This window comes from Erythrolamprus reginae, chromosome 5, assembly GCF_031021105.1.
Source record: "Erythrolamprus reginae isolate rEryReg1 chromosome 5, rEryReg1.hap1, whole genome shotgun sequence".
NCBI lineage: Eukaryota > Metazoa > Chordata > Lepidosauria > Squamata > Dipsadidae > Erythrolamprus > Erythrolamprus reginae.
In genome coordinates this window covers 17,439,073-17,465,108 of record NC_091954.1, presented here as the reverse complement: position 1 = coordinate 17,465,108, position 26,036 = coordinate 17,439,073, and the positions used below count along the sequence as shown (strand labels likewise).

Genomic DNA, 26,036 nt, shown 5'->3' with positions numbered 1-26,036 from the left:
TTGTGACTGGTCTGTGTTGTGACTGAGACCTAGCTAGGGATGAAATTCAAAATTTTTCCCACCGGTTCTGTGGGCATAGCATGGTGCACATGGCAGGGGAAGTATATTGCAAAATCTCCATTTCTACCCCACTCTGGTGCCTTTCAGAGGTGGTATTTGCCAGTTCTCCAAACTACTCAAAATTTCCACTACCAGTTCTCCAGAACCTGTCAGAATCTGCTGATTTTCACCCCTGAACCTATTCCTGTTTTTCCATCTGTTTATGTCATGTCTTCATATATTATAAGAAAGGTGGGGAGAAGAAAGAATATTAGAAAGAAAGTGAACTATGATTTGCTGTTGTGGTTACGGCACCAGGCTAGAAACTGGGAAATGGCAACCTAAAACTCAATTGTTGGAAATGCGGAGAGAAACATGGCTCCTATTTTCACATGTGGTGGACTTGCACACAAGTTAAGGGAATTTGGCATAAACCTCAAAAATGGATAAAAGAAATAATTGACAATAAACTAGAAATGAATCCGGAAAATTTTTTGCTTGGTATTATTTATTTTATTTATTGGATTTATATGCCGCCCCTCTCCGAAAACTCGGGACGGCTAACAGCAATCAAAACAGTGTACAATAATAATCCAATACTAAAAGTGAATTAAAAACCTCTTAATATAAAAAACCAATCATACATACAGACATACCATGCATAAAATTGTAAAGGCCTAGGGGGGAAAGGAATCTTAATTCCCCCATGCCTGGCGGCAGAGGTGGGTTTTAAGTAGCTTACGAAAGGCAAGGAGGGTGGGGGCAATTCTAATCTTTGGGGAGAGTTGGTACCAGAGGGCCGGGGCCACCACAGAGAAGGCTCTTCCCCTGGGTCCCGCCAAGCGGCATTGTTTAGTTGACGGGACCCAGAGAAGACCCACTCTGTGGGACCTAACTGGTCGCTGGGATTCGTGCGGCAGAAGGCGGTCCCTGAGATAATCTGGTCTGGTGCCATGAAGGGCTTTATAGGTCATAACCAACACTTTGAATTGTGACCGGAAACTGACGGGCAACCAATATAGACTGCGGAGTGTTGGTGTAACATGGGCATATTTGGAAAAGCCCATGATTGCTCTCGCAGCTGCATTCTGCATGATCTGAAGTTTCCGAACACTTTTCAAAGGTAGCCCCATGTAGAGAGCGTTACAGTAGTCGAGCCTCGAGGTGATGAGGGCATGAGTGACTGTGAGCAGTGACTCCCGGTCCAAATAGGGTCGCAACTGGTGCACCAGGCACCATTATTTGACCCAACATCTAATAACAGCAACAAGAATAACCAGAGCCCAATTTTGGAAAAATGAAGCAATGCCGAATGAACGGAATTTAATTTAAAAAATGCTGGACTGCGCAGAAGCAGACAAACTGACATTGGAACTAAAAGAGCAAGAAAACTCCAAATATTACCAAATCTGGAAAGATTTTTACACATGGTTGAATAAAAGAACAACTACCAGTAGTGCTGCGTGACAAAGAAATATACTAAATCAAAACTTGCTAAAGAATTAAACATAATCCTTTTTTCTTCTTTCTCAATATAATATATTTTTACAAGTTATAGAATAAGAATTTAAAATTTAGTATTATAATCTATAAACTATATGTTATAGATAAAACCAATGGTTACAATACCGTATTGGCTATTGTTTATATGTAAATAAAAACTTTTAAAAAAAAGAAATTGGGAAATGGTAAGTTCTAGTCCTTCCTTAGGAAATGGGCATGAAAGCTGATTGGGTGATTCGATTGATTGATTGATTGATTTGTTTGTTTGTTTGTTTGTCCAATACACAAATACATAGGAAGAAAAATAGACATGTAGTAATATATATAGGGGTAAAGTGAACTTAGAGGAGAGGATATATGAAAGAAAGAAAATATATATGATAAGTGAGAGAAAGGAAAGACAATTGGACAGGGGACGAAAGGCACACTAGTGCCCTTATGTACACCCCTTACTGGCCTCTTAGGAACCTGGAGAGGTCAATCGTGGAGAGTCTAAGGGAGAAATGTTGGGGGTTAGGAGTTGACACAATTGAGTCCAGTAATGAGTTCCACGCTTCGATAACTTGATAGTTGAAATCATATTTTTTACAGTCAAGTTTGGAGCGGTTCGTATTAAGTTTGAATCTGTTGCGGGCTCTTGTGTTATTGCGGTTGAAGCTGAAGTAGTCATTGACCGGTAGGACGTTGCAGCATATGATTTTCTGGGCAATACTCAAATCGTGTTTTGGGCACCGTAGTTCTAGGCTTTCTAGGCCCAGGATTGTTAGTCTATTTTCGTAGGATATTCTGTTTCGAGTGGAGGAGTGAAGGGCTCTTCTGGTGAAATATCTTTGAACATTTTCAAGGGTGTTGATGTCTGAGATGTGGTATGGGTTCCAGACAGATGAGCAGTAGTCTAGGATGGGTCTGGCAAAAGTTTTGTAGGCTCTTGTGAGTAGTGTGAGATTGCCTGAGCAGAAGCTGCATAGGATCAGGTTAACAACTCTAGAAGCTTTTTTGGCGATATTGTTGCAGTGGGCTTTAACACTTAGGTCATTCGATATTAGTATTCCAAGGTCTTTTACTGAGTGTGGGTTGGCAGTGAGAGATTGTTTATTCAGTTTGTATGTGCGGTTTGGATTCTTTTTGCCGATATGGAGGGTAGAGCATTTGTTGGTTGATATTTGAAGTTGCCAGGTGTTAGACCAGTCTGAGAAAAAGTCCAGGTCTTTTTGGAGAGTGAGTGTGTTGTCAGTGGTGTTGAAAATTTTCACATCGTCAGCAAAAAGAACACAGTTGCTTTCGATATGGCCACAGAGGTCATTGATGTAGAGAATGAAGAGAGTAGGACCTAGTACGCTTCCCTGGGGAACGCCGCTGATGACAGGGGTGGGGGTGGAGATGGCCAGTCCCTTTCTCTCAGCCCAATTCTCCATCAGCAGGTTGATGGGGAGAACATAGGAGAAGGGCAGAGTATCAGGTATATTCACCGTTTTGAGTTATTTATAAAAGATAGAAAGGCAGAATTTTTAAAATCCTGAAAAAGTGAGAGTTGCAATTTTCAGATTTTGCAAAATATCAAGCCTCTAATGAAAACCAGTTAATAACACTTCTGTGTCTACAGTTTTTAAAGATTTTACCTCTTTGCTGCCCTAATTTAGTGTACATCTCAAATGCAGGAGAGTGTGTGCTTTTAGCGTGATTGAAGCAGGGGGTGGAAGAAAATGAGATGACTCAAATTTATAATTTCTGAAAGGGAGCAAAGCAGCATAAAGAATTATCATTGTTATCTGCTTTATTTAATATTGCCACTGGATGTCACTACTTTTCTGTGAAAATTTGGTTGTTAGAATATTTATCTAAATATGTGTACTTATCATAAAGATCACTAGTGAATTATATTAGAGTTAGTATAAAGTAATTATCTCAAGCATTCATTTTGGAGATTGTATGAATATATATTTGCCTTTAGTTTTAAGTTTAGTTTACGAATTGAAAATAATTAATCAAAGCTGTCTGCAATAACTATTTGGGAATAGCAAAGCTCACATTGATAGTTTCACTCATACGACTATTGTATACTGGTGATTTCTGAAATTATTTTAATTTACAGGATAGTGTGTACTACCTAATTCACACTTTCTAAACTCTTTCTTCTCTTCCTTTGTATCAATGTTGATGCCTGGTGATTGCATGGATTAATTCACATAGTTTTCTTGGGAATATTTTGACAAGCTGTTTTGCCATTGCTTCCATTTTAGGGCTAAGAGAAAGTGACTGGCCAACACTGTTGACTTCATGCCTAAAATGTGACTAGAAGTCACTTCCTCTCAGTTTCTAACCTGATTTCTTTAATTACTTCATTAACTGGCTTTCTAAGCCTGCATAAAAACAGAAATAATTTCCAGGGAGCATTTCTTTTTTTCTGAAAACTGAATTGTATTTGTGTATACAATATGTATTGTAGGAATATGTACACAATATAAAAACATGTAATTTTGGTGCTACATGAGTTGCTACATGAGTTGGTCTCTGGGTGTCATACGACTTTCGTTGCCAATGACAATTCGTTGTTTTGACAATGACAATAAATCTTATTATTATTATTTCAATGATGTTGTGATTTGTTAAATCCCAGTGACTTCTACTATTGGCATAAAACAGCTTGCAGAAGTTGTGGCTATCTAGTTTCACCAGGTAATGGAATGAAAGAGCAATGATGTTCATTCTTCCTTTCTGTTTCCTGGCCTGGACAATTTGTAAATTGAAAATTGAAATTGAAGTGGCTCTGGTAATAACATCCATCCCAACCCTTCATTTTATTAACTTACTAGTAATGTTAAATTACAATACTGGGGAGTTCAAGATTGTAAGGTTTTTTAAATAGAATTGGGGATGGGATCAGTCAGGTCCCACAGAGTGGGTCTTCTCCGGGTCCCGTCAACCAAGCAATGTCGCTTGGCGGGACCCAGAGGAAGAGCCTTCTCTGTGGCAGCCCCGGCCCTCTGGAACCAACTCCCCCCAGAGATTAGAATTGCCCCTACCCTCCTTGTCTTTCGAAAGTTGCTTAAAACCCACCTCTGCTGCCAGGCATGGGGGAACTCAGTCTTCGGAGAGGGGCGGCATACAAATCCAAATAATAAATACTTTCCCCCTAGGCCTTTACAATTTTGTGCATGGTATGTCTGTATGTATGATTGGTTTTTATATAATGGGCTTTTAACTGCTTTTAGTATTGGATTTTGTTATATACTGTTTTATTGGTGTTGTTAGCCGCCCCGAGTCTGCGGAGAGGGGCGGCATACAAATCCTATCCATCCATCCATCCATCCATCCATCCATCCATCCATCCATCCATCCATCTATCTATCTATCTATCTATCTATCTATCTATCTATCTCTCCAAATTCAGATTTTCTCCTCTGTAAGCAGACTTGTGGAGATGCAGGTCCAGTTTATCTGGTGGGCCAATGAACACCTTTCCAAGTAGGAACAAAATACTGAAGGACTGAAAGAGATGTGGGAGATCATAACAGAGTTAAAGGAATTATATTTAACAACAACAACAACAACAACAACAACAACAACAACAGAATTGGAAGAGACCTTGGAGGTCTTTTAGTCCAACCCCCTTCTTAGGCAGGAAACCTTACACTACTTCAGACAAATGGTTATCCAACATTTTGTTTAAAACTTCCAGTGTTGGAGCATTCACAACTTCTGGAGGCAAGCTGTTCCACTGACTAATTGTTCTAATTGTCAGGAAATTTCTCCTTAGTTATAAGTTGCTTCTCTCTTTATTTAGTTTCTATCCATTGCTTCTTGTTCTCCCCTCAGGTGCTTTGGAGAATAGTTTAACTGCCTCTTCAGCATGGCTTTACTGAAGGCAAATCATGTCAGACTAATCTCATTGATTTCTTTGACTATGCCACAAAGGTGTTGGGTGAAGGCGGTATTGTGGATATTGCCTATCTGGACTTCAGCAAAGCCTTTGATACGGTTCCACATAAAGAGCTGATAGATAAATTAGTGAAGATTGGACTTAATCCCTGGATAGTTAGTGGATTTGCAGCTGGCTGAAACGTAGACATCAGAGAGTTATTGTTAATGGTGAGTATTCTGAGCAGAGACAGGTTACAAGTGGTGTGCCACAAGGGTCTGTTCTGGGTCCTATTCTTTTTAATATGTTTGTGAGTGACATAGGGGAAGGTTTGGTAGAGAAGGTTTGCCTATTTGCCTAAAGTGTGCAATAGGGTTGATATTCCTAGAGGCGTGTGTAATATGGTAAATGATTTCGCTTTACTAGATAAATGGTCAAAGCAATGGAAACTGGAGTTTAAAGCTTGCATGCATGTGAGCGGGTAGTAAAGAGTTATAGAAGCCACTACTGATTTATATGGGACATGATATTTTATATCATAATTCCCTTTCTCCTTTTATGGGAAGAGAGGTGGGTCATTTCAATATATAGGGTTTATATTTATAATAGGGTTGATATTCCTGGAGGCGTCTGTAATATGGTAAATGATTTAGCTTTACTAGATAAATGGTCAAAGCAATGGAAACTGCAGTTTAATGTTTCCAAATGTAAAATAATGCACTTGGGGAAAAGGAATCGTCAATCTGAGTATTGTATTGGCAGTTCTGTGTTAGCAAATACTTCAAAAGAAAAGGATTTAGGGGTAGTGATTTCTGACAGTCTCAAAATGGGTGAGCAGTGTGGTCAGGTGGTAGGAAAAGCAAGTAGGATGCTTGGCTGAATAGCTAGAGGTATAACAAGCAGGAAGAGGGAGATTTTGATCCCGCTATATAGAGCGCTGGTGAGACCATATTTGTGTTCAGTTCTGGAGACATCACCTACAAAAAGATTTTGACAAAATTGAACGGATCCAAAGATGGGCTACAAGAATGGTGGAAGGTCTTAAGCATAAAACGTATCAGTAAAGACTTAATGAACTCAATCTGTATAGTCTGGAGGACAGAAGGAAAAGGGGGGACATGATCGAAACATTTAAATATGTCAAAGGGTTAAATAAGGTTCAGGAGGGAAGTGTTGTTAATAGAAAGTGAACACAAGAACAAGGGGACACAATCGGAAGTTAGTTGGGGAAAAGATCAAAAGCAACATGAGAAAATATTGTTTTACTGAAAGAGTAGTAGATCTTTGGAATAAACTTCCAGCAGACGTGGTTGGTAAATCCGCAGTAACTGAATTTAAACATGTCTGGGATAAACATAGATCCATCCTAAGATAAAATACAAAAAATAGTATAAGGGCAGACTAGATGGATCATGAGGTCTTTTTGTTCCGTCAGTCTTCTATGTTTCTTTGTGTTACCCCTGGGATATTGGAATACTGCTATCATGTCTCCCCAAGTCCTTCTTTTCATTAAACTAGACATATCCAGTTACTGCAACTGTTCTTCATATGTTTTAGCCTCCAGTCCCCTAATCATCTTTGTTCTTCTTCTCTGCACTCTAGAGTCTCAACATCCTGTTTATATTGTGGCGGCCAAAATTGAATGCAGTATTCCATTATGGTCTTACCAAGGCACTATAAAGTGGTATTAACACCTCAGGTGATCTTGATTCTATCCCTCTGCTATGCAGCCTAGAACTGTAATCTAGTTAGAATTTCTAGCTCGATTGCACCCCGAGGCATTTAAGAATGAAGCTTTGTTTATATTTCATATGTAGTAGCACTGGAGTAGTTTTGGCTTCTAGTTGAATGAGATTTGAGCCAATTATTCCTCTTATAAAATAGAGCTATGTAGAATCACATGAAAAAGAAAGCGTTTCTATGCCATTCTACGAAATCAATAGTTGTTGAGACCCCAACAATTTCCTAATGTACAAATCATAAGGATGTTTTGGTCCTTAGAGTAAAAGATGGACAACCCGAATCCATGCAGTCTATGTGCTTTGTCCTGGTTCAAGAGGCCTCTCTTAGCTCTACTTTGCATTTGTTATTATTGAAAGAGTGATTGGAGTTTATTTTTCACTTTTTCGTCACAGATTCTACTCAGCATATAACCTTTCACCTTATTCCATCGTGCCATCAGCTTCTCCAGTTTATTTTCATCAAAGTTGTTTAATCTTATTTCCATGATTTCAAAATGAATGTGATCCACCATGTACCAGTACCAGTTCTGTAGTGTCCATTTTATAGACTCTTTCCAACCCAATACCACTACCGCTTGAGCGCTTTCCAGTGCTGCAGTTTTTATTTCTTTAAAATCTCTTAGTTCTCTTTGTTTAATTAATATCGCTATTTCTTTTGTAATTATCCAATTAATATTTAGCATTTTATTTATTTCATTCTGCACTTCCTTCCAAAATTTCTGAATTTCAACACACTTCCAGAACATATGCATGAAAATTCCTTTCTTTTGGCAACCATGCCAACAATTACCTTTCCCTTTCCTCTGGAAGTGTGCAAGTTGTGCTGGTGTATAATACCATTTATGTAAAAAATTTCTTCTCATCTCTTTAACTCTTGTATTCTTAATCTTATATATATTTTCTACTATTTCTTTCATTTCACTTTCGTCTATTTGTAAATCATTTTGCCAGCATCTTGTCAAGCCTTTTATTACTCCCTCTTCTGCTTGCGATAACATTCTATATATATTACTAGCTTGTGCTTTTGTATCATTAATCTTTTCTTTTAATATTTTCTCTAAGCAATTTTCTTCTCTCAAGAAAGCTTCTTTATCCCAGGCAATTTAGATCCTTTGTACGACTTAGCTCTTGTTTCCTAACCGTCTTCTTTTGGGAGATAGAGAGATTGGTGTATGTGAGAAAAAGGATGTATCTGAAGTTTGAAAAAGGGAAAGACTAACTTTGGCTTCTCATTTCACTCAACACTTAGTTGTCCTCCTTATCAATGGCAGTGTTCCCAAGCTAAAGAAGGAAGGGCGTAAAATGGACATAGTGTCAGTTGCATCATCACAACTGCCTTCTTGACTTTTTTAATTAAAAAAACCCAAATTTTGTGATTCCTGTTTGTAAATCATATTCTTGGTATATTCTGGAATCTAATTTCCGTGACATTTTACTTGTCTTAAGAGAGTTGTGTGGTTTGGCTAAGAATTGTTCAAATATTTGTCCTTACTAATTAAGAATCAGACACATTCAATTCAATTCAATTTATTAGATTTGTATGCCGCCCCTCTCCGAAGACTCGGGCCGGCTCACAACAATAATAAAAACAGTATAATAATGGAACAAATCTAATAATAAAATTATATTAAAAACCCCCAACAATTTAAAAACCATACAACACATACATACCAAACATAAAATATAAGAAAGCCTGGGGGAGATGTCTTAATTCCCCCATGCCTGGCGATATAGGTGGGTTTTGAGTAACTTACGAAAGACAAGGAGGGTGGGGGCCGTTCTAATCTCTGGGGGGAATTGATTCCAGAGGGCCGGGGCCGCCACAGAGAAGGCTCTTCCCCTGGGGCCCGCCAAACGACATTGTTTGGTCGACGGGACCCGGAGAAGGCCAACTCTGTGGGACCTTATCGGCCACTGAGATTTGTGCGGTAGAAGGCGGTTCTGGAGGTATTCTGGTCCAATGTCAACTCAGTACATCAGAGTAGGAAACAAACTCCACATGAGGGGTATAGCCACTTTTCTTGGATAATCTGGATAGAATTATTAACAGAAAATTGCAAATCTAATTGCACAATATCTCCTCCTCCTCCTTATATCCTAGTGAAAGAAATATCTATCTGTTGTGGTTGGCTCTGGGCCAGCTCCTGCCCCAAGGACTGTCGGTGAATCCTCCCAGTGTCAGAGGCCAGTTTTACTGCCGACTGCTTCTGACAGCAAAGCTGGGTCCTGGCAGACAGCCCATTAGGGAGTAATTCATCATCATTATCCTCGCTGGATTCGGATGGAGAGACATTCATTGACGTACGCAGCCGCAGGGCAATGACTAGGAAAGAGCAACTGCGTAAATACTACATGAAATAAGGGAGTTCACCTGTGGTTGGGTGTGGTTCGACTAATTGGGGCTGCTGTTAAATTGGCAACGTTCTGGCTTCTGAGTGTGGAAGTTTATCTGTTCAGTAAAAGAGGAAGTGGCTTTCGTCTCAGGATTCTACAAGGACTCTCTTTGCATTGATTCCAGGACTCTGAAACTAAACTATAGTCAAGTGTGTAAGTTGAAAACATTTGAAGAAGAGTGGCTGTGACGACTTCACAGCTGCTTGTTAATTGCTTTGTGTTTGTTTATTCTTTTTCACAGCATCCAAGTCTGTTGTTTTGAAGGTGAGCCCTTTGACTATCAAAAGGGTGTTTCGCTTCTATTTTACTTTCGATAAAAACAGTGTTCTTGACTTTTCAAGTGTATCTGTCTGAATTCCTACCTTTGCACTTAATTGGGGCCTCGTGCCATGAAGCCCGGCAGAACACTATCTAAGTCACTTCTAAATTTTAACTTCTTTGTCAGAACTTTAAAAAATAAACTCCTTTTACCGTCCTAGACAATAATGATTCTTCCATATTTCTGTCAAGGTCATCCTCCTTACTTTCTATATTATGTTGTCCTTGAATTAGTTACCAGCTGCTCTAGTTTAAAGTAGATATGTCAAGGATATGGGGGAACACGGGATTTAAAAAGTCAACATAGGAGCTGCAAGTACGTGATTAAGGTTGTGTTCCATTTTTGTGTGTCAACAACAAGTAATTAAAAATAATTCGATGTTCTTTCTTTTTATTAAGTACTTGGTCTTCGTCTCATTTCTCCTACTTGGTCTTTCATGCCATATCTCTGTTTACATACTTTTTCCTCAAGTACATTCCCAGGTCACTTCTTCTTTGCAAACATATATGATGTGTTTCCATGAATTATCATTGCTAATACTATTTACTCCAATTTAGTCTGTAGATTTGCCCAATTGGAAGTGATTTCCCTCCCCATTTTAGCTTTATTGCAAAGGAGAAAATAAATGACTTCAGCAATTGCCAATTATCTTCATGAAGTGTGAGGATTTTTGAACTTATAAAAGTGGATGAAGAAAACCCCTCAGAATAGTCCATAATAGACTTCATTAGTCCAAGTAGTATTGGCTCTAGTCAATTACCCTTTAATTTTCAAAGGTGATGGTTAAATGGAAGGACTGTATTAATTGCAATTGATAATGAGTTGTGTGTAAATTTTGTCCCTACCTGGCAATTGATACCTTAAAGACTTTGAAATAGATTTATATCTGTTTATAATTTCCTTTTTCTTCTGATCTTATTAGATGTTACTATTGCAAACAAGATAATAAACAACAGCCAACATGGGTTTGTCAGAAACAAATCATGCCAAACCAATCTCATATCATTTTTCAACACCATAATCAAATCAGTAGACCAATGCAATGCAGTAGACCTAATATACTTGGACTTCAGTAAAGCTTTTGATAAAGTAGATCACAATCTCCTAATCCACAAATTAGAAAAAAACCAGGGTAGATTATAACACAAACAGATGGATAAAGAGTTGGATGACCAACCGCACCCAACGAGTTGTCTTCAACAGCTCTAAATCCAAATGGAAGGAGGTAGGCAGTGGGGCACCACAGGGTTCAATCTTGGGCCCTGCGCTCTTCAATGTTTTCATTAATGACCTAGATGAGGGAATACAGGGAGAACTAATCAAATTTGCAGATGACACCAAGCTGGCGGGGGTAGCCAACACCACAGAGGATAGGCTCAAAATACAGAAGGATCTAGATAGATTAACACTGTGGGCCCAAACTAACAAAATGATGTTTAACATCGAGAAAAGTAAAGTCCTTCATCTGGGTAAAAAAAGACCTGGACACACATACAGACTGAGAGGAATCTCACCCAGCAGTAGTGACTGTGAAAGAGATCTCGGAGTCTTGGTGGATAACCAACTAAATTATGAGCCAGCAAGGTGCAGCAGTGGCTAAAAAAGCCAACACAATCTTAAGCTGCATCAACAGGTGTTCTGTCGGGCTCTCTGGTAGAATCCTCCCAAAAATTCACAGGTACAAATTTCAGACACACACACGTTTGAAAATTCAAAACAATGTTCTTTATAATGAAAATTCACTTAAACTAAGCCCTCTTTTGGTATAGCAAAGAGCACTGGTCTCCAAACAAACTGGTAATTTATACAAGTCCCTTATCAGTTCTGTGATATTTAGCTTGCAGCTGTGAGGCAATTCACAGTCCTTCTTTCACAAAGTGAAACACACTTTGCTCTGGTTTACTTTCAAAGCGGGGGGAAATCAGCACATACAAAAAGTCAAAGTCAGTAGAGCAGTCACGAAACACAACGATCAGATAATCCTCCACAATGGCCAAACCCACAGGCTGCTATTTATAGCAGCCTCACTAATAACCACAGCCCCACCCAACCACAGGTGGCCTCATTTTCTTTGATAATAATCACTCAGTTGTCGTTGCCTATGCATCGCTCTCTGCATGCGTGGCTGTATCATTAACTCTTGTTCTGAATCCAAGGAGGAGCTAGATAATTGCTCTCCTTCTGAGCTGTCTGCCACACTCTCCTCCTCCCTGTCACTCATGTCTTCTTGGTCAGAGGAGCCTTCATCAGCAGATTCCACTGGGGGCAAAACAGGCCTGCAGCATGTGGATGTCTCCCCCACATCCATAGTCCTTGGGGCAGGAGCTGGGCTAGAGCTAACCACAACAACAGGGGGATACATTCCAAGACTAGGGAGGTATTAATGCCACTCTATAATGCCCTGGTCAGACCACACCTGAAGTATTGCATTCAGTTCTGGTCACCACACTTCAAAAGAGACATAGAAACTCTGGAAAGGGTGCAGAAAATAGCAACCAAAATGATAAGGGGACTAGAAACCAAGACATACGAAGAGAGGTCTCTGGAACTGGGCATGGATAGTCTAGTGAAAAGAAAGACCAGGCGGGACATGACAGCAGTATACAGGTACTTGAAAGGTTGCCACAGAAAGGAGGGGGTCACACTATTTTCCAGGGCATCACAGGGCCAGACGAGGAACAACGGATGGAAGCTGACCTAGGAGAGATTCAACCTGGAAATAAGGAAGAACTTCCTGACAGTCAGAGCGATCAACCAGTGGAATGGTTCCTGTATCAGCTTCCATCCATTGTTCCTCGTCTGAACACCCCAACTCTCGCCATATTCAATAGGAGATTGGACTGCCATCTGGCTGGGGAGATGTAGGATTTCCTGCTTGAGCAGGGGTTGGACTTGATGACCTGCAGGGTTCCTTTCAACTCTAACAAAATAAATAAATAATAAATAAATATTATTATCAAATTTCATTTGTTTGCTGAAGTCTGATCTTGGTGAATTTAATAGCCATGTTATGAAGATTATTCTAGTGTTTCTCAATCTTGGTGACTTTAAAATGGGTCTGTAAGTGTTCCCCCATAAATATGCATACATGTGCAGAAGCCACTGCGTAGCATATCAAGAAAAATGCATTTGCTGCCATGTTTGTGATTTTGTAATTTTTTTACTGGGGCCTGTTTTTCCCCCGAGGAAAAAAATGGCTTTGTAGTAATGCTTGCATCCCCCAAGATATAGCAGAGCTGTGTGTCCATCATCCCCATTAATGAGCCAAGGGAACTTTAATTACATTTTAATAAACATACCGCGATGTTGTGCCAAAACAGTTCAAGATTCCTAGACATTAGCTCAACATAAGAGGATTGGTGGTGCAGTTCGCCATCTTCCTGTATCAAACAGTTACCTGCCAGAATCCCTTCTGCTGCCTATTATGAAAGCTATCTGAAAGGGAGCTGTGTTCATCTTGGCAAGACACAGTATGGAAACCATTGGCTACTATTTGTCTGCTACACAAAATAATGAATTCAAGCATTGTTTTCCATTTTCAGCACCTGGATCCAATTTTATTAAACGTTGCTTATTTTTAAAATTCTGCAGATCAAGGTTATTGGCAGGGTTTGGTGGAAGCTGCACAGTCAGCCAGCACCTTCTTTTTAAGAGAGCTATAGTCATAATAACACATTCATCTGCATATCTAAACGCAAGAAGTCCTTCCAATGAAAATACAGTTAATTGACTTTCTACATGCCAAGATATTATTTTTCCCATTTTAATTCTGCCTTGTTAGGATGAGGAGCTATTAATATTAATATTCCACTTTTTGACATTTGTCAGACATCAATATTCTCATCAGTTTTGTTAAAAATACCTCCCATCTCTGACAACTTCTCATTATTCTACTCTGGAGTTTTCTGCATAGGAGATTACAGGCCATTCAAATGAAGTGTTTCCTTCAGAAATATATTATACTCAAAGTCACTCCCCAAATTTGCTTTTCAGCATAATGTAAAACATGAAGACTTGGAAAAGATATTGCCATGTTTTCATATCAAAATGGTGCCTGCCAAGCATGCTGAAGTAGGCAATTAATGCAAATTAAGAGTCAAAAGCTAGCCAGACATTTTTAGTGCATCATTCTGGATAGTATTACTATTATTATTTTACATTTTGAATATAAACAGCCAGTGGCATAACCATTGATTCATACAGGGTACATCGGTATCTTTAGTGTTCGAGATTTTTACAGCAAGCCAAAGTGGATATATACACTTAGTTACAGGTTGGTCCTCTGATGACACACAATATATGCATCTTTATGGCCATGAATGTATTTCAAAGAGGCTATAAAATATTAGAAAATCACATGTGCTGTATAAAGTGATCTATGCATATTTGGTCAATTTTGACTGAATTATTTGATTCTCAGCTTTCAACAAATGTATGTTCCATATTGTGAAGCAGATTCACTTCCTTTCCAGTTCTTTCTCTCTCTTTTTTTTTAAAGAAATGCCATTTTATTACCCGAAATTCACTTTAAGATAGACGTGCGCACATTGTTTGGAACATTTTGGGTGATTTTATTTATTTCCCCCCTTGAAAACCAAGGATGGCAAGGGAATATGGATGATTTTTTTTTTCTAGATTGCTGCAGTACATTTGCTTTATAGGACCCTCTTCTCCCAAGTGGTCAGAAATGGGCAGCGTACAAAGCTAAATCAAGTTATGCAATAGAGGTGGTGAAGTTCTTTACCATCCGTTATAAACAAATAAAACTATCTCTGCAAGGGACTCATTGTAAGAAAATATCAAGAGGTGACATTGGTGCATTTTTTTATTCTCAGCACAATTTGAGGTGGATGCCCTGAATTATCCATGCCCATCACAAACACATTAAAAGATAAATAAAACATGCCTATACAATGTAATTCAGCACAGATTGATCCCTTCCCTCCTCTGCCTTGCCTATGGATCCATTGACTTTTCCTAAAGAGAATCCTTTGGATGTGCTTCCCCTTGGATTGGCAAAGGTCCCACTTTCGCTGCAAGCTTTTCTCCCTGTTGCTGTGCTGTGTTTAAAATGTAGCCCCATCAGCCTTTCTTAAATACCCCAAATTGCACATTGCATAATTGAAACCACTGAAGACCATGTTGCATTTTTTGAAGGGAGAAAAATGACAGATTTAAGGACTCCGTCGTCAATCACCTTAATGTCTTTGACACGGATGAAAACGGAATATCTAATGAGCTATTGAGCAAGTCCATGCCGGAAGTGGCTCTAGCCTTTGCAACTGTACATTTCAGCTCCTCTAATTGCACCAGTAAGGAATTTGGAAAAAAAAACCCCCTCATTTAATGAATGCCTTTTGACTGTTTTCTGAAAGGCAAACAGGCTGCGAGAAAGCAGACACACTAGCATCTTTGATTTAAAACCACACGGACAGTTTTCAATTCGAAGTTACCAGTTCTGCAAAGTGTATTGTGCTAAAAGATGCACAGTGAGCCTTACCCTGTTCCACCCCTTCTTTGATTCCTTATGAAAGGTAGGATTCCACATACCCCTCCTTTTTGCTTAGCCAACCGATTCCCCTTTCTCCCACCCTGGAAGCTGCTTTAACATCAGGCTTCTTAGATGCTTTGCACTAAGTCAATCTAAGTAAATCCCCCTTTCTAGGGGCCACAAACATGACAGCCCCTGTCATCTGTTCTTTGGTGAGTCAAGGCTTGCTCTGATACCCAGGAAGCAAAATTGAATAGAAATCAAGCATTCTCCCAGGGTTGTGCCTGCACCATCCTAAGCCAAAGCGAGTCCTGGAATATATATGAAGCTACAGCACACCTGGCATTACAGATCACCCTTGGAGCATGTTGTGCCATTTCAGCATGCTGTTTACTTTTTGCACCGTTCTTCTTCCCCATCCTTATCTTTGCACACCAAGATGTTGCTTAGGGATGATCTCGCTTGGATGGGAATGACCCAGCATTTGCAGCTATTTTGGATGAGCAAAGAAAAGTTTTCTGTTCGTGGGTAAAACAGTCAAACAGATAAAACTGGATGCACAAACAGAGGCCGGGTAAACCTAAGCTCAGATTTCTCATGGTTAGGGAAAGGCACCTGATGCCACAGGTTGTAGCTGAAAAGTGAAACAAGTTCAACCCAAACCGCATTTAAAAATAACGAGAGATTGGTTCCTACCTCGCATTCCCTGGAGCCTCCCTTGCTGTACGTGCAAGGTCCCGTCCCGTTCAGCAACATCTCGCTGGTCTCACTGTTGGTGGGCTTATAGTCAACATAAAATTCCTGGGTGGTTGGAGTCATCTGTTTCAGCGTCTGCCGTTTCTTTTTCCTGTGCCGCCGCATTAGAGAGCGTTGCTGCAATTGCTTCATGCTAGCAGGGTAGCGCTTCCAGGACACGTAGATGACCAGCAGAATCACAAGCACAGATAAGAAGAGGGCCACACTCCCAGCAATGATTTTATGGAAGGAGATCTGCTCAGTGCTGGGCTCAGGCCTGGAGCTGGCCTCAGGGGCCTCTGTGGTGGGTGGCAAGGGTGGCTGGCTATCATGCTTAGGCCGGATGACCTTTGGTTTAAAGGTGGGCTTGGGGGCAGCCTGTGGCAGGTCAAACTTTTCCGTAGTACTTTTGCCACAGATGCTATAATTTTTGACAGCATCTATAACGTTCACTCCTTGCAGTTCTTTGGGGCTGGCACAAATAATTGTATTTTCCCTCAACCCTTTGAAACTTCTAAGCCAGTTTACCAGGGAGCAAATGTTTCTGCTGCATTCCCATATATTTCCAGCGAGACTGATGTCGTTCAGAGATATCCAGGAATCCAAAATCTCCTGGCCAATAAATGTGAGCTTGTTGGAATCCAGGTTGAGGCGTTGCAAATTGGGCACACACTGGAAAACACTTGGTCCACTGAAAGCTTCTATTTCGTTTCCCGACAAATCAAGCCTTTGTAATGAGCTCCAAGTCCAAGACATGGTTTGTCCTATAACGCTAATTTTATTCCACTGTAAATAAAGGTTCTGTAGGCTGACCAGCCTTGGAAAAAGTGCCAAATTAAGCTTAGAAAATTGATTGTGCTCCAGGTGCAGCTCTTTCAGCCTGATCATGCCAGCAAAAACATTCCTGGCCAGGCTCCGGATCCTGTTGTAACCCATGTCTAAGAGTTCCAGGTTCCTACAGTCCTGGAAAATCCGGACGGGGATCGTTCTCAGGGAATTCGATCTCAGGTGTAAACTCAGCAGTTTCCTTAAGCCTCGGAATTGCTCTACTCCCAGGGAATGCAGTTGGTTGTATGAGAGGTCCAAATTCCGGAGGTTTGTTACCGGTCGGAAGGTGTTGTTAAGAAAAAAGGCAATTCTGTTGGAACTCAGAATTAACTCTTTCAGTCTGCGTATTCCATTGAAAGCATTTTCGTCAATACTGCCAATATGATTGTGGTCTAAGTAGAGCCATGTAAGTTGATTGAGACCTTTAAATTGGTTGTATTTTAGTTTTTGAAGGCTGTTGTATCGCAAGGACAAACCTAAGCAACCCGCTGATATACTGGAGGGTATCTCTTGTAATTTCTGGGACTCACAATATACCATTTTGCCTTCACACCTACAGCCCTTAGGGCATCCTCTTTCAGCCGATGAAAGCATTGTCAGTAACACAGTGGGAGCTATTACCAGGGCTACTGCTGATCCGCTCAGTAGCCTAAATGCATTGAAACCTGGAAATAAAAATAACTTAGAAAAGTTATCCCCTCCAAAAAACCAGTCCAAATATTTGTCAGTCATGCTTAGCAATGCTACTACAATAAAGAGGAATGCAAACACCCCTCTCCTGAACAGAAGAAGTACTTTGCTAGCAGTTTTATTTTACTCCCTCCCCCAGAAACCCCCTCCCCCTTGTCCTATTTTAAGGTGACAAATCTAATAAAGAGAAAGGAAGAACATTTGTAAGCCAGACAGAGGCAAAAGAATCACACACTGAAATGTATCTCCAGTCGGTAGCTTGCACCGAGGCCAATCTACAGAGTGATTAACACATAAGCATTGCAGGGATGGCTGTAGGCTTACTAGAAAGGAATAAAATGGAAACATACCCATCCTTTGTGTTTTTCAAAGGTCGTCCTTAGCTCTTTTGCTCTTTCCTAGGGGCCACAACCATGACAGCCCCTGTCATCTGTTCTTTGGTGAGTCAAGGCTTGCCGGTACCCAGGAAGCAAAATCGGACCTCCTGGGAAATGGACCGATTTCGGATCATTATCCTTTGCCAGGCAGGCAGAGCATCCCAGGAACAAATAAATCCCGAGCCAGCATTTGCAGCAGAAAGTCAAGTTCTTCCTAGGAGATTGGGTCTTCATGAGTGATGCGGTTTGGATTCTTTACATTGTAGACTCGGCTTCTTTAGAATCTCCCCGTGGCGAAGCTTGAGAGGTTCCTCCAAGTGAGGCTCTGCTGTCTGAATTCAACCATCTGTATTCCACTGGGCAGCAGTTATCATAGCCTGCACCCTCAAATCCGGCTAAGGAAGCTGCGTTGGAAGCAGAGAAGCCAGGATGACCCGGTACAATGAACAAGCACTGTTCACTTCTGCATCCTGTCACTCCGAAAGCTTCTCTGACTGTTGCTTTGGTTTCAGTGAATGCAGTCTTATGTAAAGCTGCCCCCAGTGGTGGAGAATATTATGGGCATGTGCAGAAATGCCTTATTTCTTCTTCTTCTCTCTCTCTCTCTCTTTCTTTCTCTCTCTCCCCACCCCCCTCTCCCCACCCCCGATCTTTTTCAATCTTGCAAATGAATTAGCTCTGTGCTGGGAAATGAGTGATTGTTCTGGGTCACTAAATAGCAGCAGACTGGACAACATCGCTGTGCTCTAGTGAAACAGTAGTTTTGGCTGCGCACTCCTCCCCTCTTCCCCCCCCCACCCCCAGATAATTTAGCTGAGCCTTTTGTGTTCAGCATCTGCTGCTGGGACTTTTAGCGAGCATGAAGCACAATTGTCACTTTTCGTTTAGGCACAAAGGCAGCAGCAGCGCACAAGTAATGCATACATATCTTGTGCCTCAGCCAGGAATGCAATTGAACACCTCTCTGTGTAATGTGATTTTGAAACACACTAATCCAGGTTGATCTCATTGAGTAAGATCGATGGGTATCATGAGAAACCAAGGCGAGCAGCGGGATAATTACTTTTGCTTGTTTGTAGACACACCTCTCTGTGCTGAAGGGGCCATTTGGAAGGCTTTACCTACATCTCTGAAAGCTACAGGACCCCCATACAAACCTGCCCTAATATGTGAGGTCTAATTTGATGAGGGACTAGAGAAAGAGCTTACCAAATTTGAAGACAATACTAAGGTTCTATTATATCTCAAGACCTAAAATGGTCACCTAACATCAAAAACATCATCAAAAAAGCACAACAAAGAATGTTCTTTCTGCGCCAGCTCAGGAAGCTCAAACTGCCCAAGGAGCTGCTGATACAGTTCTACAGAGGAATCATTGAGTCTGTCATCTGCACCTCTATAACTGGTCCAGTTCTTCAACCCAATAAGATAGACACAGACTTCAGAGGATAATCAGAACTGCAGAAAAAACAATTGCTGCCAACCTGCCTTCCATTGAGGACCTGTATACTGCACGAGTCAAAAAAAGGGCGTGGAAAATATTTACTGACCCCTCGCATCCTGGACACAAACTGTTTGAACTCTTACCCTCAAAACGTCGCTACAGAGCACTGCACACCAAGACAACTAGACACAAGAACAGTTTTTTTCCAAACGCCATCACTCTACTAAACAAATAATTCCCTCAATACTGTCAGACTTTCTACTAAATCTGCACTTCTATTCTACTAGTTTTTCCTCATCATTCCTATCACCCATTTCCTCCCATGTTGACTGTATGACTGTAACTTGTTGCTTGTATCCTAAGATTTTTATTAATATTGCTTCTTCATTGCTTATTTGACCCCTATGACAATCATTAAGTGTCATACCACATGATTCTTGACAAATGTATATTTTATTTTATGTACGCTGAGAGCCTATGCACCAAGACAAATTCCTTGTGTGTCCAATCACACGTGGCCTATAAAATTCTATTCTATTCTATACTAAGCTGGCAGGAATAGCTAACACCCTAGAAGGCCGGGTCAAGATCCAGATGGATCTTGACAGACTTGAACACTAGGCTATCAAACAAAATTAAATTCAGTGTAGGAAAGAAAAACCAAACGTACATACTGACTGGGTGAAACCAGGCTTAATAGTAGATCCCTCTGAGAGGGATCTTGGAGTTTTGGTGGACAAACAGCTAAATAGGAGTCAGCAGTATTGCCCACAAGATCATATGCTGCAACATCCTGCCTGCCGGTGACTACTTCAGCTTCAACCACAACAACACAAGAGCACACAACAGATTTAAACTTAATATTAACTGAGGGTTTTAGTGGGTATATATATATATATACACACACATAGTAAAATACATGATGAAGGTTATAGAGGAGATACTCATAGTAAAATATATCTAAGAAAGAATAGAAAAGAAGATATAGTAATAGAACATATCAATGAAAGAATAGAAGAAGAGATATAGGAATAGAAGAAAGGTATAGGAGATATAGGAGAGCAATAGGAGAAGGGATGGAAGGCACTCTACTGTGCTTGTACTCGCCCCTTACTGACCTCTTAGGAATCTGGATAGGTCAACTGTAATAACTGGAACTTCATGTATATAACAGGCCATTTATTAAGGAACACTTGCCAGAACAGGCAGACACACGCTTAAAGGTTACAGGAACACACAGCACTTTATACATAGAGCAGGCTGAGGAACTAGCCAATACACACCAAGTATAATCTCCCGCTTGCACTGTTACTGTGTATACGCGGCCAATCAGCACCTTGGAGAAGGCGCCAATAGCCGCGGCTTTCCAGCCGGCCGGTTGTCAAGCAGATATTACACTCCTTCCTCCTTGGTTGGAGCAAATGTAGTCCTTTAAATAGGCGGGTTTTTTCGAAATCCTGCTGGAGCGTCTGGGCTCCCCATGCACCTCCGGCCCGGCCTCTGAGTGTGGAATACATTCCTTCAGACCAATGCTGGGCAATGCAACACTGGGGCAGTCATTTTGGGCAAGACTTTCAGTGACAATAGCTCGGTCTGGTTGCGGGAACACCTCCCTTTCCAGTACTCCACCCCCGAACTCAGTAACTTCCCGATCCTTTGCCCTGTCTAAACGAATTTGATCCAAATGCCTTTTCCAAACCCTGCCATCTTGTAGAATTGTTTCAAAAGAACGAGGCCCTAATACTCTACTCACGGTTGCTCGCTCCCAATTCCGCCCAATCCCTGGGATTTTCGGTTGCAGGGGTGAATGCAGTGCGGGAGGACACGGGATTTGACCGCTGGGCCAAAGAATTCCCTTCTGTATTCGATGCCAAGCTGGGCTGTTATACGGGATCACCCATTTCCTTTAGTCTAGACCCCAATGTGCCAGCTGTTCGACTTAAACCCTGCTGTGTACCCATTCCCCTAAGACCCAGGGTGGATGAAGAGCTCGACAGGTTGATTGGCCAAGGGGTTTTGGAACCGATTGACCAGGCGAGGTGGGAAACCCCAGTGGTGATTGCTGTTAAGGGGGATGGGGGCATACGTCTGTGTGGTGATTATAAATGCTCTATTAACAAGGCATTGGCCCATCATTCGTACCCACTGCCTGTGGTGCAGCAGCTGCTCCACTCATTAGGGAATGGCAAGGTGTTCGCAAGGCTGGATCTCACTGAGGCGTACCAGCAGCTTCCTGTGGACCCCCAAACAGCTGAGGCGCAATCGATTATTACTCACCGGGGGGTGTTTAAGTGCAACCGACTTCAATTCGGGGTATCTATAATTCCAGGGGCTCATGGAAAGGTTGCTGTACGGAATTGGGGGAACTGTGCCATATTTCGATGATGTGTTGGTCTCAGGGGAAACATTAGAAGAATTGGAGCTTAGAACCAGGCAGGTGTTGTCTAAGTTTAGGGATGCCGGGCTTAAACTGAAAGCTAAGAAATGTGTGTATGGAGTTCCGAGGGTGGAATTTTTAGGCTTTACCATAGATGCTGAAGGAATTCACCCCACATTGGAGAAAACAAGGGCAATTAAAGAGGCGCCAATAGCCGCGGCTTTCCAGCCGGCCGGTTGTCAAGCAGATATTACATCAACCATAGATAATCTAAGGGTAAATTGTTGGGGGTTTGGGGATGACACTATGGAGTCCGGTAATGAGTTCCACGCTTCGATAACTTGGTTACTTTTTTAAAAAATATATATATTTATTGGTTTTGCACATAAATTTACATAAAACAAACATAAAATGGTGCACAGTGCATGTACCCATCACCCGACTGACAATCCCACCACCACCAATTGCGGGGGGGTCAAATATTTACTAGTTTATATATATATATATTTAATTTCCTTAGCTCTACTTTGCATTTGTTATTATTAAAAGAGTGGTTGGAGTTTATTTTTTACATTTTCGTCACAGATTCTACTCAGCGTATAACCTTTCACCTTATTCCATCGTGCCATCAGCTTCTCCAATTTATTTTCATCAAAATTGTTTAATCTTATTTCCATGATTTCAAAATGAATGTGATCCACCATGAACCAGTACCAGTTCTGTAATGTCCATTTTATAGACTCTTTCCAACCCAATACCACTACCGCTTGAGCACTTTCCAGTGCTGCAGTTTTTATTTCTTTAAAATCTCTTAGTTCTCTTTGTTTAATTAATATCGCTATTTCTTTTGTAATTATCCAGTTAATATTTAGCATTTTATTTATTTTGTTCTGCACTTCCTTCCAAAATTTCTGAGTTCCACGCTTTGACAACTCGGTTACTGAAGTCATATTTTTTACAGTCAAGTTTGGAGCGGTTAATATTAAATTTAAATCTGTTGTGTGCTCTTGTGTTGTTGTAGTTGAAACTGAAGTAGTCGCCGACAGGCAGGACGTTGCAGCATATGGTCTTGTGGGCAATACTTAGATCTTGTTTAAGGCATCTTAGCTCTAAGCTTTCTAGGTCCAGGATTGAAAGTCTAGTCTCGTAGGATATTCTGTTTCAAGTGGAGGAGTGAAGGGCTCTTCTGGTGAAGTATCTTTGGACATTTTCAAGGGTTAGGGTTTGGAGGGGCTGCCACAGAGAGGAAGGGGGTCAAGCTATTTTCCGAGGCACCTGAAGGCCAGACAAGAAATAATGGATAGAAACTGACCAAGGAGAGATTCAAGCTAGGAATAATCTAATCTAATAATCTAATCTAATCCTGAACTTTTGTTGCAGAGCCCCTGTTCCACCATTAGCATACTGTGGCTGTAGGGCACGAGGCAAAGCCAAATCTGTAACTGCTCAATTTTTATCCAGGCTGTTAATTTGGCACCATTTTAAAGATAATTTTATTGCTGCAATTCGGGATCTGTTTACTTTCGTTTTGTAAATGTGAACTCTGTGCCATTTTTATTAACTTGAGTATGTTTATAGAATGATAAAATGGACTTTATTCTGGCATACAAAAAGATCCAGTTCCCTGCCATTCTTGATAGCCCACCATGTCCAAAAGAAACATTGGATACTGAAGGGTTTGCAAAAGTGAAGCCCCTGTTTGTTTATCCTGCCCATTAATTTAGATGGGAGTCTTCCCTAGGAATATTTTGATAGATTTTGTTAGAAAGAAAACAAGAGATCAAGCCCTACAGCAGCATTTTAACACAAGCTTAAAATTAACATTTGAGGCCATATTTTAACAGATTTTTTAACAGATTAACAGAATTGGAAGGGACCTTGCAGGTCATCTAGTCCAACCCCTTGCCCAAGCAGACTTTACACCATTTTTGACAGATGACAGTCCAGTCTCTTCTTGAAAGCTTCCAGTGATGAAGCTAACACATAAAGAGCTGATAGATAAATTAGTGAAGATTGGACTTAATCCCTGGATAGTTCAGTGGATTTGCAGCTGGCTGAAGCGTAGACATCAGAGAGTTATTGTTGTATCCTGTAGTGGCTACCTTGTAACTCTGTAAATAGTTTGTTCCTCTTTCAGCGCTGTCTGAGCCCAAGCAGGAAGTCGCTCCTGATTGGCTCAGACGCGGCCGGCTCTGGCTTTGGCGGGAACCGCAAATATATAAAAGGAGCGGTTTCTCCAGCCAGAGTCAGTCGGTACTCGCTGAATTGTCACTTTACCTTGCTGAGCTGTCACTTGTTCTCTGAGCTGAATAAAAGTACCGATTGCTCCAAACCCTGTTTCTGGGTCTACTTCACTGGCGACGAACGGACGGAAGAAACTTCGCGTGCAACATGGACAAAATCCAGATCGGCCAGGCTCCGGAACTCTTCGATCCCGAGAAATCGACATGGGACGAGTACATGGCCACCTTCGAGATCTTCCTCGAGGCGGCGGGAATGCAGGACGCCGAAGCCGATCGCAGACGGGCTATTTTCCTTAACTACTGCGGCGCAGAAATCCACAGACTCGCCCAAACTCTCACCGAGCCGGAACAAGCAAGAGCCACAGCGTGGGACGTCCTACAACAAAAACTGGCGAGCCATTTCAAGCCGACCAAACCAGCCATGGTTTTTCGGCATCAATTCCACATGATGGCTCAGAGGGAAACCGAGTCGATCAGCCAGTTTACAACGCGGCTGCGAACAGTACTTGCTCAATGCAAGTTTAAAGACCCGGAAGCTCGCCTCACCGACGCCTTGGTTTTCGGCATGAAAAGCAACACGGTGAGAAATAAACTCCTCATCGAAGAAGAGCCGACTCTACAAACCGTGATTAAACTGGCGCAAACCGCAGAAGCAGCCGACGCAGCGGCGAGAGAATTGAAAGAGCACGGAAGGCGAGAAATCATTGCAAAAATCGACTCAGCGTCTCCCAGCGCCGTGGAAACAGACAACCTCAGCCAACAAACCCCCAGCGGAGACAACTGCCTCCTGGTGCAAGACCAGCCAAGACACCTGAGAGCTACTCACCCAGCACCCTGCGCAGGCTGCCGGGGAAATCACCAGCGCCATCGATGCCCTTTCCGAGACGCTACATGCCGCCGTTGCAACCGGAGAGGCCACATCGCCATCGCATGCAGAGCAACGGCGCCAGAGGAAACATTTGCCACACCACAATACCAGCGACCTCCAAACCAGACCCCCCAATCGCGAGAAAGGAGACCATTCCGCAACGCGGGTCAAAGGAACTACTCAACCGCTAACCGCGACTACTATAGAGGTAACTCTCAATTTTCCGTGAATAACACGGCAACCAAAAAAGGGGCTAAAATTGTTATATCACTGTTACTCAATAACCAACCTTGCTCAATGGAGCTGGATACGGGCTCTAGATATACCATCATGCCCTGGGAAAAATTTAAACTGTATATGCCTAATGTATGTAAGGCTGACCTAAATCAAACCTCTTTGGTGATTAGAGACTTTCAGGGGGGAGTCATCTCGGTCTTGGGAACAGCAAATGTACCTATCGCATTCAAGAATGTTAAATGTACCCTTCCCATGCTTATTGTAACAGGGGCCAAGCACTCTCTTCTGGGTTTAGCATGGATGGAACCACTGGGCATCGAGATTTCGGGTGTGTGTAATGTAAACTGTTATGATATGCCTAACTTTGTGAAAGAGTTCCCCGAAGTGTTCAGCCCCACATTGGGATTGTATAAGGGCCCCCCTATATCTTTCTCTATTGACCCCAAGGTCCCACCGATCAGACTAAAACCTCGCAGGGTCCCCCTGCCGCTCCTTCCCAAACTAGACATACAGCTGGACAAACTCATTAGCCAAGGTATTTTGGTCCCTGTAGAACAGGGGCCATGGGAAACTCCCATAGTTACCCCTCTGAAGCCAGATGGCTCTTTAAGAGTTTGCGCTGATTACAAATCGACCCTGAACAGGGCACTCCAACACCACCCCTACCCCATTCCGGTTGTGCAACAACTGCTACACTCCCTGGGGGAGGGGAAAAGGTTCGCAAAGATCGACCTGGCGCAAGCTTACCAGCAACTTCCGGTCGATGAACAAACAGCAAACGCCCAAACAATTGTAACGCACAGGGGGGCTTTCAAATGCACGAGGTTACAGTTTGGGGTAAGCATAGCCCCAGGAATATTCCAGAGCATTATGGAACGCCTATTGTCAGG

General features: G+C 41.7%; 2 protein-coding genes across 5 annotated transcripts in view; one reads left to right on the top strand and one right to left on the bottom strand.

The window, feature by feature from the left end:
* Positions 1-17,642, bottom strand: part of LRRTM3 (leucine rich repeat transmembrane neuronal 3) — a 172,313-nt gene extending 154,671 nt beyond the window's left edge. Inside the window, exon 1 of the mRNA XM_070752176.1 lies at positions 16,044-17,642. Within this exon, the coding sequence (XP_070608277.1) occupies positions 16,044-17,642 (1,599 nt within the window). The remainder of the gene's footprint in view (positions 1-16,043) is intronic.
* Positions 1-26,036, top strand: part of CTNNA3 (catenin alpha 3) — a 1,220,185-nt gene that overhangs the window by 478,231 nt on the left and 715,918 nt on the right. The gene's annotated exons all lie outside the window — the stretch shown is intronic.